The sequence below is a fragment of the Engraulis encrasicolus genome, chromosome 18 (assembly GCF_034702125.1).
Source record: "Engraulis encrasicolus isolate BLACKSEA-1 chromosome 18, IST_EnEncr_1.0, whole genome shotgun sequence".
In the NCBI taxonomy this organism is placed as follows: Eukaryota; Metazoa; Chordata; class Actinopteri; order Clupeiformes; family Engraulidae; genus Engraulis; species Engraulis encrasicolus.
In genome coordinates this window covers 30078910-30095914 of record NC_085874.1, presented here as the reverse complement: position 1 = coordinate 30095914, position 17005 = coordinate 30078910, and the positions used below count along the sequence as shown (strand labels likewise).

Here is a 17005-nt window from a genome sequence, read left to right as displayed (position 1 = left end):
AATGTGTAAATAACTTCTGACGAAAATGTCTGGATAAGGCCCAAGACTGACTTTACAGGGAAAAGTGCAAGGATGAATTCAAGAATGAATTTCATGTGAAACGTGATGTACCATGAGAATGTAAATGAACGCAAGTATGGGATTACACACCTGGGTTTTTGTTATGGATGTTTCTTTTCAGATTTTCACGTCATAATACAGGGGTGGGGAGCATATGTCTCGAAGGCCGTTTGCGGCCCTTGAGGCCGTTGTATCCGGGCCCCGATATTGCAGGCCTATGACATATTTTATAAAGGAATATTAGAAAATACATTTGCAATACAATTATATACAAGTTATATTCAGGGGACCTAGAGATGGTGGGGTCTGTTTTAAAGGTGGTTGCCTTCAACATAGGCCTTAGTGCAGGGAGAAATCCTGGTTTGTGTTCATAGTGCGGCCCTCGGATGACTTATTTATGCCCCTCGACTGAAAAAGGTTCCCCACCCCTGCCTTAATACATGAGGCCCCAGATGAGTGCAAGTGTGAATCATGTGGAAAAGTCACACACCAGAAGGCTACTACAGACTACAAAATGTATAAACATCAATAAACATGGTCCACATCAAATAAAAGGGTTCAGTCTCAGAAAGCTGTTTAATGCAAAACTGTTATGATATAACAATACAGTTATGACATACAGTTACTCTTTTTGTTCATCGTTCATAACATTACATAGCCCCACAAACATAAAAGTAGCACAAGTATGTACAATCCAAGCATTTGGTGTTAAAAAAACCCAACTGCTATGTAGAAATGCAAAGACCCTGACAAAGTATTCACACATCAGATAAGTCAACTGTGCAATTAAAGGGATTCCCCCACACCCATGCAAAATTTAGTCACTGGAATTTTGAAATGGCTATTGTAGATTACAGCGACTATGCTTTACTAAACTAAACTAATGTCGGCTTAGACACTGTAATCTAAGTAGTTCTGCATGGAAAACGCGTCTGATCCCTAATCCAACTGGGACTGCGGGAACTGACTTACTTTCGCCTGGGGGTGAGGTATCCCTTTAATTTACCTATATAAACTCAGGCACATTTGCTTTGGCATAAAGATTAGACTACAGAAACTTTGGTTGCCACCAGTATTCTGATGCCTCATTGACTGTCTGGAAAATAATTTGTTTACAGCTAAGAGCCAAGAGATACCAAGAGCAAAGAGAGTAGATTAGAGAAAGAGGATTCAAACTCTGCCCACCCAATGCAAAGGACTGTGCTCAAGTTTGGTCTCCTAAGGGGGCGTTGTCCCTTCCTTTTTCTTCTCTTTTTGTGATGTTTGGTGGTGGCTTGCACAGGATGTGCGCTACCACCATCTACAGCGCTAAGGGGACTCCATTTATTCTCAACCAGAAGACTCCGAAGGTCTCCTAAAGGGGGCGTTCACCCGACATCACATGGATCCCGGAAAAGTCAGAGCCTAAAAGTGTCTTACTCTAATCTACTCTCTTTGCTAGGAGGGCTTGGTATAATGTGTACTAGGCCAATGGCGCCATTTTAGGTGGGAGGAGCTCACTTTCACTCACTTTTTCCTCCTTGGCCGTAAATGTTTTTGTACGCAACTCATCCTGACTACATTATGTCCTAAATTGTCTGTGCATTCGCAACTCAAATCACATCCAAAAACCATGTGTCCCCCTAAAATGGCACCATCAGTGGGACAATTATTCCAGACCTCATCACATTCAAATGAATGTTTGGCTCTGATTGACTGACATTGCTTTTACAGAACAGAAAATCGCTTTTGAACGTGACCCCAATGACTTCATCCAGCAAGTTGTCGTCAATGTAGATGATATGTGAACGGCGGTCTTCAGTAGAGTTACAGGGATTTTCACAAAGTTATAGTTATCTTTATAGTTATCGTACAATATATCTGAATAGACAACATATTACGTGACCAGCGTCATGGAAACCAGCTGCCGGCCCTCTCCCTGGCACAGCCAGTCGCCCAGTTCTGGAGACGGTGCAAGAAATCCCCCTAGTTGAGTAACAGCACTTTGCACCATCAGCCCATGCTTGGCACATGAGACGTGCTGGCATCGTAACATGGAACCGTATAGCCAAACATCTTCTATTAGAGTAAGATAACCCAAACTCTGCCCACCCAATGCAAAGGAGTGTGTTCAAGTTTGGTGTCCAAAGGGGGCGCTGTCCCCTCCTTCTTGTCTTTCTGCGGCATTTGGTGACAGCTTGCGTGAGATGTGCTTTACCACCATCTACATTGCCAAGGGAACTCCATTTATTCTCAACTGTAAGACTCCAAAGGTCTCCTAACCGAAGGTCTCCTAGGCATTCACCTGACATCACATGGATCCAGGAAATGCACGGGCTTGAAGTGTCTTATTCCAATAGAAGATGTTTGGGTAACACTTTATTTTAGGGATACATCTATAAGCACTGACACATACAATGTTAATGCCTGTATAAGTAACTTGTAAGGCATGTACTAAGCAAAATCAGACAGTTGTTAGACACTTATTAGCAAATATCTTGTTGATGCACAATTAAGGATTTATTACTAATATAACATTAGTAAGGACCAGTTAGTTAGCCTATATTTCTATTTATTAGTAAGTAATAAGTGCCAGAATACAATGTGTATAAGCTCCCGACACACTGTGAACAAACCCTGAACAGTATGAAAACAGATGTGGAATAAGGGTCCCTATTCTAAAGTGAAGCATTGCTCAGCCCAGATGGCCTAGAGCCCCCACACTGCCTAGGGCCAACACTACCCAGGCCCGCACAACCTATCCCTCCCCCCTGATAAGCAAAGTGTAAAGATACACATAGTGATTATTTTATAAACAGTTTGGGCAAGGCATCTATTCTTCTCTCATTACATATTGGACAGACCTTGTAACAGGAGTCATTATGTAGCAAGGATTTGACGTACCCTTCTCTATGACGGTGAAGTGGTGGTGAGACATTTTTTTTTTTCATGTACCACTTAGTTGTAATTGTAAAAACCCTACAATAAATGCGGAACATTATGAAGAGTAATAGTTTTGAAGCACAACGTAACTATTCCTTTGTGATAATTAAGTTAATGTTTGAGAATATTAGCTCCAAGAAGTGTAGAGCATGATGGGTGCATGAACAAGACATTTGCTAATAAATGTCTAACAACTGTCTGATTTTGCTTAGTACATGCCTAACAAGTTACTTACACAGGCATTAATATTGTGCTTATAGATGTATCCCTAAAATAAAGTGTTACCGATGTTGGGTATAGCACAGGAGATACCATGATGACTACCCCTGTCTATTGGAACAAATACGTCGATTTGGTTTCCGCCATATTTGTACTGGGGTAGCTCTGTTTAAATGAACATCAATTTGCGACATGAACGTCCCCCCATAGGTGGTAGATTGTGGGAAAAACATAGCAACCCGTACCAAAATGGCAATGCCTAGTATGAACACATGCCAACAGGCTGCACGTGATTTCTACTGTTCACGATTCATGGCATCATGAACCTATGCTTGACTCAAGAAATGTGCTTGTACCATAATCCAGTGTTTCCCAACCAGGGGTACGTGTACCACTAGGGGTACGCGAGCACCCTGCAGGGGGTACTTGGAAAAATGAAAACATGTATGGAGCATAGTCACATTGGGATATAAAGCATGAGTCAGGGGGTACTTGTGGTATGAGAAAAGGCTTAGGGGGTACTTAAGACAAAAAAGGTTGGGAAACAATGCCATAAGCCATGCTTGGAACATGAAAGATGCTTGTTTGCACCTACAGCTCATTTTGAACATGTGTGCTTACATACAGTAATAGCCTAGCTAAAGAAAGAGTGACATGTATGAAATGTTTACACTACACATCATTTACACTTGATAACAGCATATTTTAAATGCAAAACTTTTTTTGCAAAGCTGTGAATTAGCCTGTAACATGGCAAGGAGCGAACCTCACAGATATTTACTTTCACCAACAGAAGGCTACAGGATGTCAAAGCTGAAAGGAACTGCTATTTGTCAGCCGTGTCTGTGTGAGTGTGTGTAGGACGGATATTAATAAATATTTTTTACTGACACGATGTGTGTTGGACAGACAAAGCCCAGAGACACTGTGCTAATGCAGGGAGAAAACGTAATTTGGGCATTAGTGCATCAGTCGTCCCTTTGTGTGAGGGTCCTCCTGTATTGATGGGCCATATCCTGAACCTAGGAAGCTGTATAGGGGGGCCCATCAATGTTTTGCTCTGAGGCCCTGTGTGCAATTGTTCTGCCACTGCATTAGGCTATGAAATTTGACCACGAGCACCAGGTCTGGAACATTTGGTGCAGTAATACTGTAGAAATACAATTTTCACTGCAGTACAGTGCAGAATTATAGGGGTGGGGGTCTGAATAAAATTGCATGACATTTGTATGTAAATTTAAAAAAATAATGGGATGGCTGGAATCCTTTGTAAGGATGGTGAAAATGTTCCTCAAAACAATCTCAAGCTATGTGCACATTAGATGTGTTGCGCACGTACATTACAGCTAGTTTAGCTTCAGGTTACAACGTTAGAAGATACACTTCCCTACAGTCACATCAAAGAGACACCCTTCAGAATTAGACAATGGTGCGAATTTTGATCTGTGCATGCATAGTGTTCTGGGTTACACCCAGTGGTTAAACTGGCTCTCGTGGTTTAGTTTCTCGAAAGGGGGACCGCCTTCACATACAGTGGTCACTATGTCACACTAGTGATACTGCACCATTTTTGGAAATCAGCTCATATTAGACCTCCTCTTCAGTTAAATTGTTGAGTTTTACCTTTCTCCTGTACTTCCTGCCGTTCTCTGAGTACGGCAGTGCAAATTTTACCAGCTAGCCGCCAGCTGGTCTCATAGGACTCAATGTTGACTGCTTGCATGGAGGCAAAATTTGCACTGCCATACTCAGAGAACGGTTGGAGAAAGGTAAAACCCAATCATTTAACTCAAGGAGAGGTATAAAATAAGCTTAATTCCAAAAATGGGACAGTATCACTTTAAGAGGCGGATATGAGCTGGGGCCTACTGAGGAATTCCTGCATCGTAACACCTTTCTATGGCCTTAACACAGTCAGAACAACAGATATTATATTACTGTTGGGTCTGACTTCAAACAGGGGCTGTCTTACCTCACCCAGGGTTTACAAAATGGCACCCAAACAGTACAAATACCCAGGATCAAGTATCAAAATAAAAAAAGTTAAAAAAAAGTCTGCAGGTTGGCACAGCATTTTCTTAGCTGAACCAAATGAAGAAGCCGTTGAGCCGCATGGCTCCTCTCCATATGAGCAAGTTCCCACAAGTCACTAGCACCTTAACAACAGAGCTGTAACACCAGGGACAATGTCTCTATTCATGCACAAAATCACGGCTATTTAGACAATTATGTCTACATATCAAAATTTGCAAACCTACTGTAATATTTTTTCCATCAACATTTTTTTCTATTAATAGTCTCTCATTATTTGTGTGTATAATGCATATCTGCTTTCTAGCGAAGAATTGTCTGTAATAGCTGACCTCAGTTACTCTGACCTGGCTGCAGCTCGCGTGACTTCAGTTTAGTTTTGGATCTGACGCAGAATAACTGCAATGGAAGTATACAGTGATTCCAAGTTAAAGGTTAACAGGTCAAATCTCAGCTGCTACGGTGTTGGTGGCCCACAAACATGGTGTTGGGGTTGTTATATAGATACCGATGTGGTGACACGGCAACTGGTGATCTAAACGGTTCTTCAAGGTTCTTCATGGATGTCACAGTTACAGGCAACTGGCATCTGAAACGCTTCCCCCTTCTCTCTCTCTAAGGTTCGATAGGGGACTCGTCAGCTGGACTCAAGATGACAGGGCTACTGTCTGTCGTCCCGTACGATTGGCGGAAACCAAAGTTGTCTGGCGAATCACACTCCAGGTTAGAGGTTAGCACTCGGGGGGCGTACACCTGTCAGAACAAAAGAACACAAACGCATGCACTCAAATCAAACAAGTCAAAACAAAAACGTGCAGTCATAGCACAACACAAATCACAGGAGTGGCGCCAGTGTCTCCAAAGAAACAGTGAGGTTGATTGAAGTACACTTTGATCTTCATCAGAGACAAAAAAGATTGAGTATGTGTTTGTGTACATTTGCTTGTTTTGAGATTTTCCAGAACTGTAACTCTGTTCTGATCCTGAACTAATTCATGACTTACCTGTGTGTGTGTGTGTGTGTGTGTGTGTGTGTGTGTGTGTGTGTGTGTGTGTGTGTGTGTGTGTGTGTGTGTGTGTGTGTGTGTGTGTGTGTGTGTGTGTGTGTGTGTCTGCACTTACCATGCTCTCAGAGTTGGTGGCTGCTCGGTCATAGTCCTCTGGGTCTTCATCCTTCAGCTGAGGGAAAAAAACACAGAAAACATCACACACACCCTCACAGCACACACCGTACAGCAACAGACAACGTGGGAGCTGAGGTACTTGGGAATTATAGGTTAAGTGTGTTATGGTAGGCCCTGCTGTGGCCTAACGGTAGGGCACTGGGTTACTACGCTGGCGACCGGGGTTTGGTTCCGGCCCGGGTCATTTGCCAATCCTTCCCCGTCTCTCATTCCCCACTCATTTCCTGTCTCTCATCCACTGTCCTGTCAGAAATAAAGGCAAAAAAGCCTTTAAAATATATATATTTTTAAAAGTGTGTTATAGTGTTGCTGACTTCATGTTTTAGTTGTACCAGCTGAGATACTTCTTGTTATGCAATGGTGTGTCTGGATTCACATTTTAGTTGTGGCTGAATTACTTGTACTTGTAGTAGTGGCAGAGGTAATTGTAGTAATTGTGTGTATTTAAGAGTGTGAGTTTGGACTAATATTGTACTTGTAGTAATTCAAAATGTGTCGTGTGGTTTCTGGTTTCATCTTTTAGCCATGTGGGCTTGAAGTAGTGATTGTTGCTAAGTGTTGTGACATGGTAAGAGACTGTTAGTTATTTATTTTCGGGGTCTTCGGAAGATTTCCAGCCTTGGTCTTCAAATTTTGCATGCCCCTTCCCTCTAGCGAGCTTCAAAACTTTGACGACCCTCCCTGCGACGTGTCAAAAAAAAATAAAAAAATAAGCATGACCCTCCCCTACGGTGAAGTTTCATAAATAGCCCTTCTCCACATTTTCTTTTGACAAATGTTGATTGACCAACACTACTGCTTACTATTCTGATCTTGAAAACTGTAGCCTAGGATTATGTTACATCGAAACATATTCAAATTAGGTAGGCTTCTTTGGAATGTTTTTAATAAATCGGCCAAACATTTTTGAATATCACTCCCCATGAGATCAAAAAATGTTGGCTGACCCTCCCTGCACTGAAGAAAAAAAATGGCACGACCCTCCCCAAACCCCGAAAATAAAAAAAACAAACAGTCCCTTATGGCGTCTGGCCTCACCTTGTAGTTGTGTGGGCTGAGGTATTTGAAGTGGCCAAAGCAGGAGTACGCAATGCAGATGAAGATGGTGATGCAGATGACCACCAGTGTGAAGAGAGACGTCTGCGCCATGAACCCTGACGTCGAGCAGAAAGTGGGTAGAAGCAGCCGTATATAGTTAACACTATTGCTACGTTTATGACACATTTCATTCAGAATGAACTCACTTTAATTCTGAATAAAGCTTAATCCCGCTTTCAAACCCAATTTAAACACAATTTCAGCTATTCTGTTGATAATAATAAAGTCATGGACTATGTACAAACTTCTAAATGCATCGTTTTGTGAGTAAAGACCATATTTGTACTACTATAGAAGTTAGGTGTCATGGCATGTGATTTTAGTGTGGTAATTTTGGAGATACTGCCAGGGTCCATTACCGTTTGTACTTAAAGCGATGGTTCGGAGTAGAATCACCCTAATGCCATTTGAACCGTGACACCCATCCACCTTTACACCCGAAGTGTTTTCTGCCGCAGGCTTACATCAACAGAGTTGCCGTGTTATTCGATGTTTATTCCGGATAGCTTGACTCAAGCGCATATGGATCCTGGGCACCGTCTCCAAACTTTCCCCACAAAAATAACATGTCATGACACCAAACTTCTACAGTATAACAAATGTGGTTTGTACTCACAAAAAAATGAATTTGAAACTTTGTACATAGTCCAGGAGTTTATTAGTAACAACACACGAGACGATTAGCTTTTCTGCTGCTAAACATCCGTCGACGTCACTTCCTCCAGCTGGGACTTTCTTTATTGTAAGGTTTGTGTTTTAGTCCACAGCCAGGATATATGCACGAGTGTGGCATCGTCTTCTATTTATTAAACGTGGTAAAATTTAAATCCGAAGTGGTTAATTTCTAGTTGTAGCGCAAGCTGTCTTTTTGAGTTTTCCGCCTTCCGGACTCACGTGTATTTGTTTCCATCAACAAAGTCCCAGCTGGAGGAAGTGACGTCGACGGATGTTTAGCAGCAGAAAAGCTAATCGTCTCATGTGTTGTTACTAATAAACTCCTGGACTATGTACAAAGTTTCAAATTCATCTTTTTGTGAGTACAAACCACATTTGTTATACTGTAGAAGTTTGGTGTCATGACATGTTATTTTTGTGGGGAAAGTTTGGAGACGGTGCCCAGGATCCATATGCGCTTGAGTCAAGCTATCCGGAATAAACATCGAATAACACGGCAACTCTGTTGATGTAAGCCTGCGGCAGAAAACACTTCGGGTGTAAAGGTGGATGGGTGTCACGGTTCAAATGGCATTAGGGTGATTCTACTCCGAACCATCGCTTTAACTATTCGGAATAACTCGGAAACTCAGCTAATGTTCAGCTAAGGTAGAAAACACTTCGGGTGGACTACTGGATAGATGTCACAGTTAAAATTGCATTAGGGTGAATCTACTCCGAACCATCACTTTAACCAAGGACACGATACATTTGAAAAGGAAAATAAAAACTCTTCACAAGCTTATTACACATGTATTACAGATGTTCACACTTGAGAAAGGGTGGGGGGTGTACCTGTTCGGAGCACAGAGTAGAAGTACAACCAGAAGAGGCAGATGATTGGTGCAGCCAGTGCTTGATTGACAGCTCCGAAATGCACCTGCCTCTCCAGGCGCGCAGGCAGGAAGGCAAAGAAGAGGTTGTGCTTATCCACCAGGTGCTTCAGGAAGAGATACAGCAGACCTACACACACACAAACACACACACAAACACACACACACACATCCTCAGGTCAGTCAGTCAAAGTTCATATGATCATTGCCAACATGTAATTAACATGTAATTCTTACTTCATTCATGTTGGTGTGTGTGTGTGTGTGTGTGTGTGTGTGTGTGTGTGTGTGTGTGTGTGTGTGTGTGTGTGTGTGTGTGTGTGTGTGTGTGTGTGTGTGTGTGTGTGTGTGTGTGGGTGCGTGCGTGCGTGCGCGTGCATGCGTGCGTGCATGTATCTGTGTGCGTGTGTTTATACTGACGTGAAATGTATTTTGATGATGTCCTCTAAGGCACTTTTGGGAATAGCTCAGCCAAAGGCTGTGCATACCCCTAAGCTTTATCCAAGAATGTAGGAATCTTATTTTAATTCAGCAATTCCATGACCTGCCTTGCTCTTTTCAGTAAGTCTCTTCATGTGATCACCAAGAGTCAAATACTCTTGGTCCCCAAGGATCAGATCAGGGAATTCCTGGAATTTCAAATAAGGCTATTGCAGACAAGGAATATGCTGAAATTGGAGTAGATTTTGAGTGCAAAGTGCGAAGTCAGGGATCATCGGGGAATATTGGTTGAGGGTCACCAAAAACCTGTGTATCTGTGTATATTTGCTGTATTTCAAAGCATTATTCATGAATGTGCACATATTTTTTGTCTATGTGTTTGCATTGCCCATTTTAACAGTATAGCCAAATTAAATGTAGCAATGCAAGTCTACGGGAAGAAACAAAACATTCCCCAAAGTAATTATAAACTACTTTTAAATGAATGTAAAATTCACCAAAGTGCAAAACAACTATTCAATCCTGCCCTGTGTTCACTTGTGGCTTGGTGCTTATGTTTCCGTTTACTTCTAGTGATTATGCTAAGCTATGCTAATAATTCCGATCCAATAAATTTAAGTACAGAAAACACTGAGAAGAAAATGATACGCACATTCATGAATAATGCTTGGAAATACTGCAAATATGTGAAAATCGAAAATGGGTGGACTGTTCCTTTAAATGACAAGACAGAAAAAGAGGACAAGAAAAGTGAGTTAAAAGTGCAAGAGAGGTGGACAGATGGACACAGTTTGTGGATGTGGTCTGTGCGTTTTTGTGTACGTGTGTGTGTGTGTGTGTGTGTGTGTGTGTGTGTGTGTGTGTGTGTGTGTGTGTGCGCGCGTGCGTGCGTGCGTGCGTGCGTGCGTGCGTGCGTGCGTGCGTGCGTGCGTGCGTGCGTGCGTGCGTGCGTGGCTCACCGAAAGGCACGATGACGGGGCAGGTGATACTGTAGGCCATGATGACAGTGAAGACACACAGACTCCAACCGTACATGGCGCCGTACTCAAACTCATACGCCTGGTTCTGGAAACAAACACAAAGCCACAAGGGATGAATGCACACACACACACACACGCATGCACGCACAAACAAAAACACACAGACCACATCCACAAACTCAGTGGAACACAGACAAACCCGCAGGCTTAAATAGGGACACACACATATAAACACACAGACACACACACAGATGCACAGACACACACACACACACACACACACACACACACACCGACTGACCTGTTTGACGTACTTCCTCTCTGCGGCGGAGCGTGCGAGAGCCATGCGGATGGTGTAGAGCAGTAACCCTGGCAACCGCAGGAGCTCCATGCCAGAGCCAACCAGAGCGGCCGCTATCACGTAGTTCACAAAGAACGCACCCTGGTCGGGCAGGAACACACACCTACACACACGCACGCACGCACGCACGCAGACACACACACATTTGATTGATTTTATTTAGCTCCAAGAGACAAGGCAGGAGCACAAGATCCAAACATTATGGAAGAGGTCAAATGATAGGTTGACAGATTTTAACAGGCAACAACATACTTATACCAGTACGTGCATTATTGTAGCATCTCCAAGCACAGACAGACACACACACACGCACACGCACACGCACACACACAGGTATTTTACAGAACACAGGTTGGTCTGGTGAGAAAACACACCTAGTTTTGGAGTGAGAGGTCCGCACACTTCAAATCCCTTTTGTTTTCTTTTATTATTTCATGGCTGCCATGGAGCCACGAAATAATAAAAGAAAACAAAAGGATTTGAAATGTGCTGACCTCTCACTCCGAAACTACAGTCAGCCTTTGTCCTGCACCTTTTCCTGTGGACAATCTTCACCTTCAGAAGAAAACACACCTACACACACAATTACACGGATCAGAAAGAATGCTCCCTTGGTTTGGGAGGAATGTATACACACACCCGCACGCGCACACACACACACACACACACACACACACACACACACACACACACACACACAGTGGCAGCAACACTTACTCAAATCTCAGCTTCCCTTCTGATTTGCCATCAAACATCCAGCGGAAGAGCAAATCCAGACTGTTAAAGACATAAGTGGTGAAAGACACAAACAGTGTTGGGGGTGAGAACGGTAGCATAGTGTACTTCATGAATCTACTAATGTAATATAATAGTGTGTGTGTGTGTGTGTGTGTGTGGGGGTGTGGTCAGGTGTGGAACTTTAAAAAAATCTCCACCAGTCACTGTGGCAGGTGCATTCTAAAATCTACCAGTCACTCTCAATTTTTACCAGTCACCATTTTTTACCAGTTCATGTTCAACTGTTCCAAACATTGCAATACCAAGTAAGATAATTTTCTGATTAATACTTTTGCTCCAGAGGTCATAAATTCAGTTATTGTGATGCCAATAACTCTTTTCATTACCAATTTGCTTAAATCTTTGATGTTGGATACTGCGTATAATTCAGCATTAACCCGGGCGCCTGTAGAAAAAATTCACCCGTCAAAGTGAAGGGTGGGTTGACATATTTCACCCACCAAAGGCCAAATTCACCCGCCATTGGCAGGTGGACGGGTGCTTATTTCCATCCCTGGTGTGTGTGTGTGTGTGTGTGCGCATGTGTGTGCATGCGTAATACCTGGTGAGCCCGAGAGATGGCAGTATCAGCACCATGAACAGCAGGTAGATGTAGAGCTTGTACATCATGCTCATGTTCTCACTGGACCTACAGACAGACATACAGACAGACCAACAAAGTCAGCTTGTTCTTTAAGACAGGAAGGCATGGAGATTACAGGGAATTAAAAAAAATGATACACCATGGTGTGTGTGTGTGTCAGGGCTTGACACTAGCACCTGCCAACCAACCAAATGCCGGTAAAACTTAGCTGTGGCTGGTAACAATTTCAGTGCCACTAGCCAATTTGGCAGGTAGCTTATTCCTTGGTATGACAAATCAGAATATCGTACGGTATATTCTGCACTTTGCACCTTGTGTATCAATTGTTTGCATTCAAGTTCAAGAAAAAGCTCAGTTACTCCGTTTCTTTTTGCTTGTTTTATTTCCATGTGGAAACCCATGCACTCATCTTCTTGCTTTAAACACCTCATCTTCTGAGGTAAGATGTACAGCATCATGATAAAAAAAAGAATTGTGGCTAGTAGGATAGCTGGATGGCTATAGACTCGGGAAAACCACTAGCCACAGCGGCCGGCAAGCGAAAACGTTAGTGTCAAGCCCTGGTGTGTGTGTGTGTGTGTGTGTTGCCTAGTCCCGTGTCCCTCTACTATAACAGAGTAGTATACAACAACTGTGTGTGTATCTCTGTGTTTTACCATACCTGGTCCAGTGATGCGCCCCTATAGTATAGTATAGTATAGTATAGTGTGTGTGTGTGTGTGTGTGTGTGTGTGTGTGTGTGTGTGTGTGTGTGTGTGTGTGTGTGTGTGTGTGTGTGTGTGTGTGTGTGTGTGTGTGTGTGTGTGTGTGTGTGTGTGTGTGTGTGTGTGTGTGCGCGAGTGTGTGTGTGTGTGTGTGCGTGTGCGTTACCTTGTCCAGTGGGCCTCTCCTATGGTAGAGTAGTAGACTATGGTGGGCAGCAGAGCAGAGAAGGTCCACAGTAGCAGTGTTGGGAAGAACTGACTGATGATGGGAGACTGTGGACACACAGGAGACACACCAACATCAGCTGTGCACGTGGGTGTATTTGAGTTGAGACAAGCAAATGCACAAGAATAGTATGAATCACTTTGGATAATGAAAAAAGGAGGCGCACACAAGGATTGTGTGAAAAATGTATATTGTTATAACACCGGAAAACCTGGCAAGCGCACCGCAATAGCCTCAACAATTGAAACTCTCACAGTGGCAGTCTATGCAAAAACTTTACATTGTACTCTTCTTCAATTCTCTCTGGTCGCATGTGTGTGTGCGTTATGTACACATCATGTACGGGTGATAACAGCAGATTTTAAATATAAAACGTTTCGCCAAGTTGTGAATTAGCCCATAACATGGCAAGGAGTAGAGCTCACAGATATTTACTTTCACCAACAAAAGGCTACAAGGTGTCGGAGCTGAAAGAAACTGCTATTAATCAGCCGTGTGTGTGTGCGTGTGTGTGTATGTGTATCATGGTAGTTGTGGTGTGTGTGTGTGTGTGTGTGTGTGTGTGTGTGTGTGTGTGTGTGTGTGTGTGTGTGTCGGTGTGTGTGTGTGTGTGTGTGTGTGTGTGTGTGTGTGTGTGTGTGTGTGTGTGTGTGTGTGTGTGTGTGTGTACGTGTGTGCGCGTCCTTGTGTGCGTTACATTAAGGTAGCTGATAGGCTTGGTGACGTTGATCTTGTCAAAGGTGGAGATGACGATGGAGGGAGTGGTGAGGAAGAAGAGGAGGAGGAAGAGCAGGATGTTGATGAGGAGGAAACGTATCCACCAGCGGAAACCCTTCACGGACAGGTTCTCCCTGAGAGAGAAAGAGAGAAAGAGAGAGAGAGAGAGAGAGAGAGAGAGAGAGAGAGAGAGAGAGAGAGAGAGAGAGAGAGAGAGAGAGAGAGAGAGAGAGAGAGAGAGAGAGAGAGAGGCAGAGCGAGAGAGAGAGTCATTGAGAGTTTGACATTTATTTGTTGGGGTGTGTATGCTTTTCTATCAATATGTATCAATAAATGTGTATCAACACACGTTGGTTTGTTTTTTGTGTACCCGTAAATTATGTTTCTGTGCGTGAGAGAGAGAGAGAGAGAGAGAGAGAGAGAGAGAGAGAGAGAGAGAGAGAGAGAGAGAGAGAGAGAGAGAGAGAGAGAGAGAGAGAGAGAGAGAGAGAGAGAGAGAGAGAGAGAGAGAGAGAGAATACCAGTATATGTTGTTTGGGTGAGCCGCACGTGTGATTCGCCATCTTCTGACGCCCAGGTTTGCGCTATTGGTCGAAGGCTGCGGTTCTCGACCACAGCCCCCTCTACCTGTACAGTCTACGGCATTGAAGTCCTTCAGGATACTGACGAACAGACACACACACACACACACACACACACACACACACACACACACAATCAGATGATTCCAGAATGACAAGTAGTGTACCACATACAACCTTCTTCTAACTTCTTGTACTTCTAACTTTTCAGGACACTCCCTATGACTCCCAATTCAGCACATCTAAAGCAGGGCTGTGGAACTTCTTCCATTCGAAGGGCCACTTCAAAGTTTATAATGTCCTCCAAGGTCGGAACTATGAACACAAACTAGGATTTCACTTTTAGGCCTATATTGAAGGAAGCCACCTTTACAACAGATCCCACCTTCAAAAGGTCCCCTGACTATGAAACTTAATTGTATTGCAAATGTAAATTCTAAGATTACTTTACAAAACATGTCAAATTTAATGTGAAGCTGCATAACATAAAATGATATCTGGGGCCGGATAAGATAAACAGCCCCGGGTCATAGGTTCCCCACCCATGATCTAAAGCAGTAGTTCTTAACCTTTTTTCATAACGCACCCCCTTAGCTGTGACCAAGACAAGCCACGCACCCCCAAACCAAACCTCTACACATGAATACGCACTAAAAATAATTTAAGTGATTAACTACAATGATTCTTGCTTGAGACATTATCAACTTGACATGGGGACAAAAACAGGTTTGAATTTGGTTTTGATTTGGGCTAATTATAATGTTCTCTAACAGAATTTTGGTCACAACCTCAACACAAACAAAATTCCGCGCACCCCCTGAAATCTCAGCCGCACCCCCAGGGGGTGCCCGCACCCCAGGTTAAGAACCACTGATCTAAAGAATGCCAAGCTGTTCCTACACCAAATCCATACCTAACCTGTTAGTAAAGCACTTGATATTGGACAATTAGTTTTCTCGTTACTAATGATTGAGTAACCAAGAAATACATAACCTATTAAACTTATGGATATTCAGAAAATGTATTAATTTTGGCTAATTAAGTACACTGTCTAGGGATACAGCTTCTGGGACAAAGGAAGGATTGTCTTTTCTAGATGTGCGTACACCAGCACACGCACGCACACACGCACGTACGCACGCACGCAGTGCACGCGTAAGCAGTCCTCTCCACTCACTAGTTTGCCATAGACTCTGTGTGCATGGTGACGAACGCCATTCCCAGTGGGTTCTGAGGCACATTCGCCTTCTCTCTCTCCTCTTCCTCCAGCAGAACGGCCCCCTGGGAACTGTAGTACTCCAAAGCATCCACCTGCCAACACAATCAAAACAGCATTTAGTGCTAGAAACAAGGTATGGGTACAATTTGTCAATGTGAGCAGGAGAACCGTGTCAAGCTGATGACTATAGTCGACTCCACTAGCTTGATGGAAAGGGATATCTGCATGTTCGCAAAGGTGTTAACACCTCAAGTCAAGTCAAGTCAAAGTTTATTTGTAATGCACTTTTAACACAACAAAAGCAGCTGACCAAAGTGCTAACAGAAGGGCCTAAGTAAAAAGACTTGAAACAACATACAGCAACAATTGACAAAAGACATGGAGACATCCATAAAACACACAAAAATAAAAACACAGGCATTAGTGGACTGACTGAAAAATATACTGAAGTCAGTATCAATAAGAACAAATAGACCTATCTAAATAAACGGATGAAGATCACACAAGAATGTCAACAAATAAGAAGGTTAAAAAGGGTGGGTTAAAGCAATAAATAAATAAACAAATCAGTAAGTCAATAGGGCCCAGATGAGATTTAAAAGACAAGAATAGGATCAAGGGGAAATAAAAGCTTGGGCATAAAAATGGGTCTTAAGATCTGTTTTCAAAGCAGCTAAGGAGGGAGCTAGGCGGATGTGAATAGGGAGCTCGTTCCACAGTTTTGGGCCAACAACTGCAAAGGCCCGGTCCCCTCTACTTTTAAGTCTGGAGTGGGAACACCTTGAATGCCAGGCCAGGTAAAATTACGTTTTTTGAGTTTCACAAAAGCCTCGATATCTCTGTTTGTTGTTGATTTTGGTGGGTACCAGCCTTAGTTTAGCTCAGGCTAGGTCGGTAACGGTACTGCCTTGTTTAGTGCATACATATCCCACAATCCTTAGTGGCCTCACCTCCTGGCAGGCCCGTCCTTGGCAGCAGGGGGAGCACAGGCAGCCACACAGGTGCGGGTTGATGACCTCAGCCCTCCCTTGCCGCTCCAGAACCCTTTCGTAGTACTGCAGGTTCTTGGCCACCCGCTTCCTGTGGGAGATCCGACACAGCAAAGTCAGTGGAACACTCTGTAACACTTTACTTGACGCCGGCGTCATACGTATGACATGACAGTGTTGTGTCATAAACATGTCGTCAATGTCAAACATTTTATGACTGTTGTCATCAAGTGACATTTGGTTATGGTAAAGACAGCCCAAACAATGTCAACTTCTCATGACCCAATCAGCAACTTAGCATTAGCTTGGCTCAGCTTTGCCTTGGGGAGCATTGGGTGCCTCAAG

The 17005-nt window shown here is 43.3% G+C and overlaps 1 protein-coding gene across 1 annotated transcript in view; it reads right to left on the bottom strand.

The window, feature by feature from the left end:
• Positions 1-617: 617 nt before the first annotated feature.
• Positions 618-17005, bottom strand: part of tmem63a (transmembrane protein 63A) — a 30686-nt gene continuing 14298 nt past the window's right edge. Inside the window, exons 11-23 of the mRNA XM_063223412.1 lie at positions 16622-16751; positions 15630-15763; positions 14393-14533; positions 13852-14005; positions 13095-13201; positions 12183-12269; positions 11561-11620; positions 10784-10946; positions 10462-10567; positions 9024-9191; positions 7455-7570; positions 6355-6411; positions 618-5985 (exon numbers count right to left, since the gene is read on the bottom strand). Of these exons, the coding sequence (XP_063079482.1) occupies positions 5848-5985; positions 6355-6411; positions 7455-7570; positions 9024-9191; positions 10462-10567; positions 10784-10946; positions 11561-11620; positions 12183-12269; positions 13095-13201; positions 13852-14005; positions 14393-14533; positions 15630-15763; positions 16622-16751 (1561 nt within the window). The 3' untranslated portion in view covers positions 618-5847. The remainder of the gene's footprint in view (positions 5986-6354; positions 6412-7454; positions 7571-9023; positions 9192-10461; positions 10568-10783; positions 10947-11560; positions 11621-12182; positions 12270-13094; positions 13202-13851; positions 14006-14392; positions 14534-15629; positions 15764-16621; positions 16752-17005) is intronic.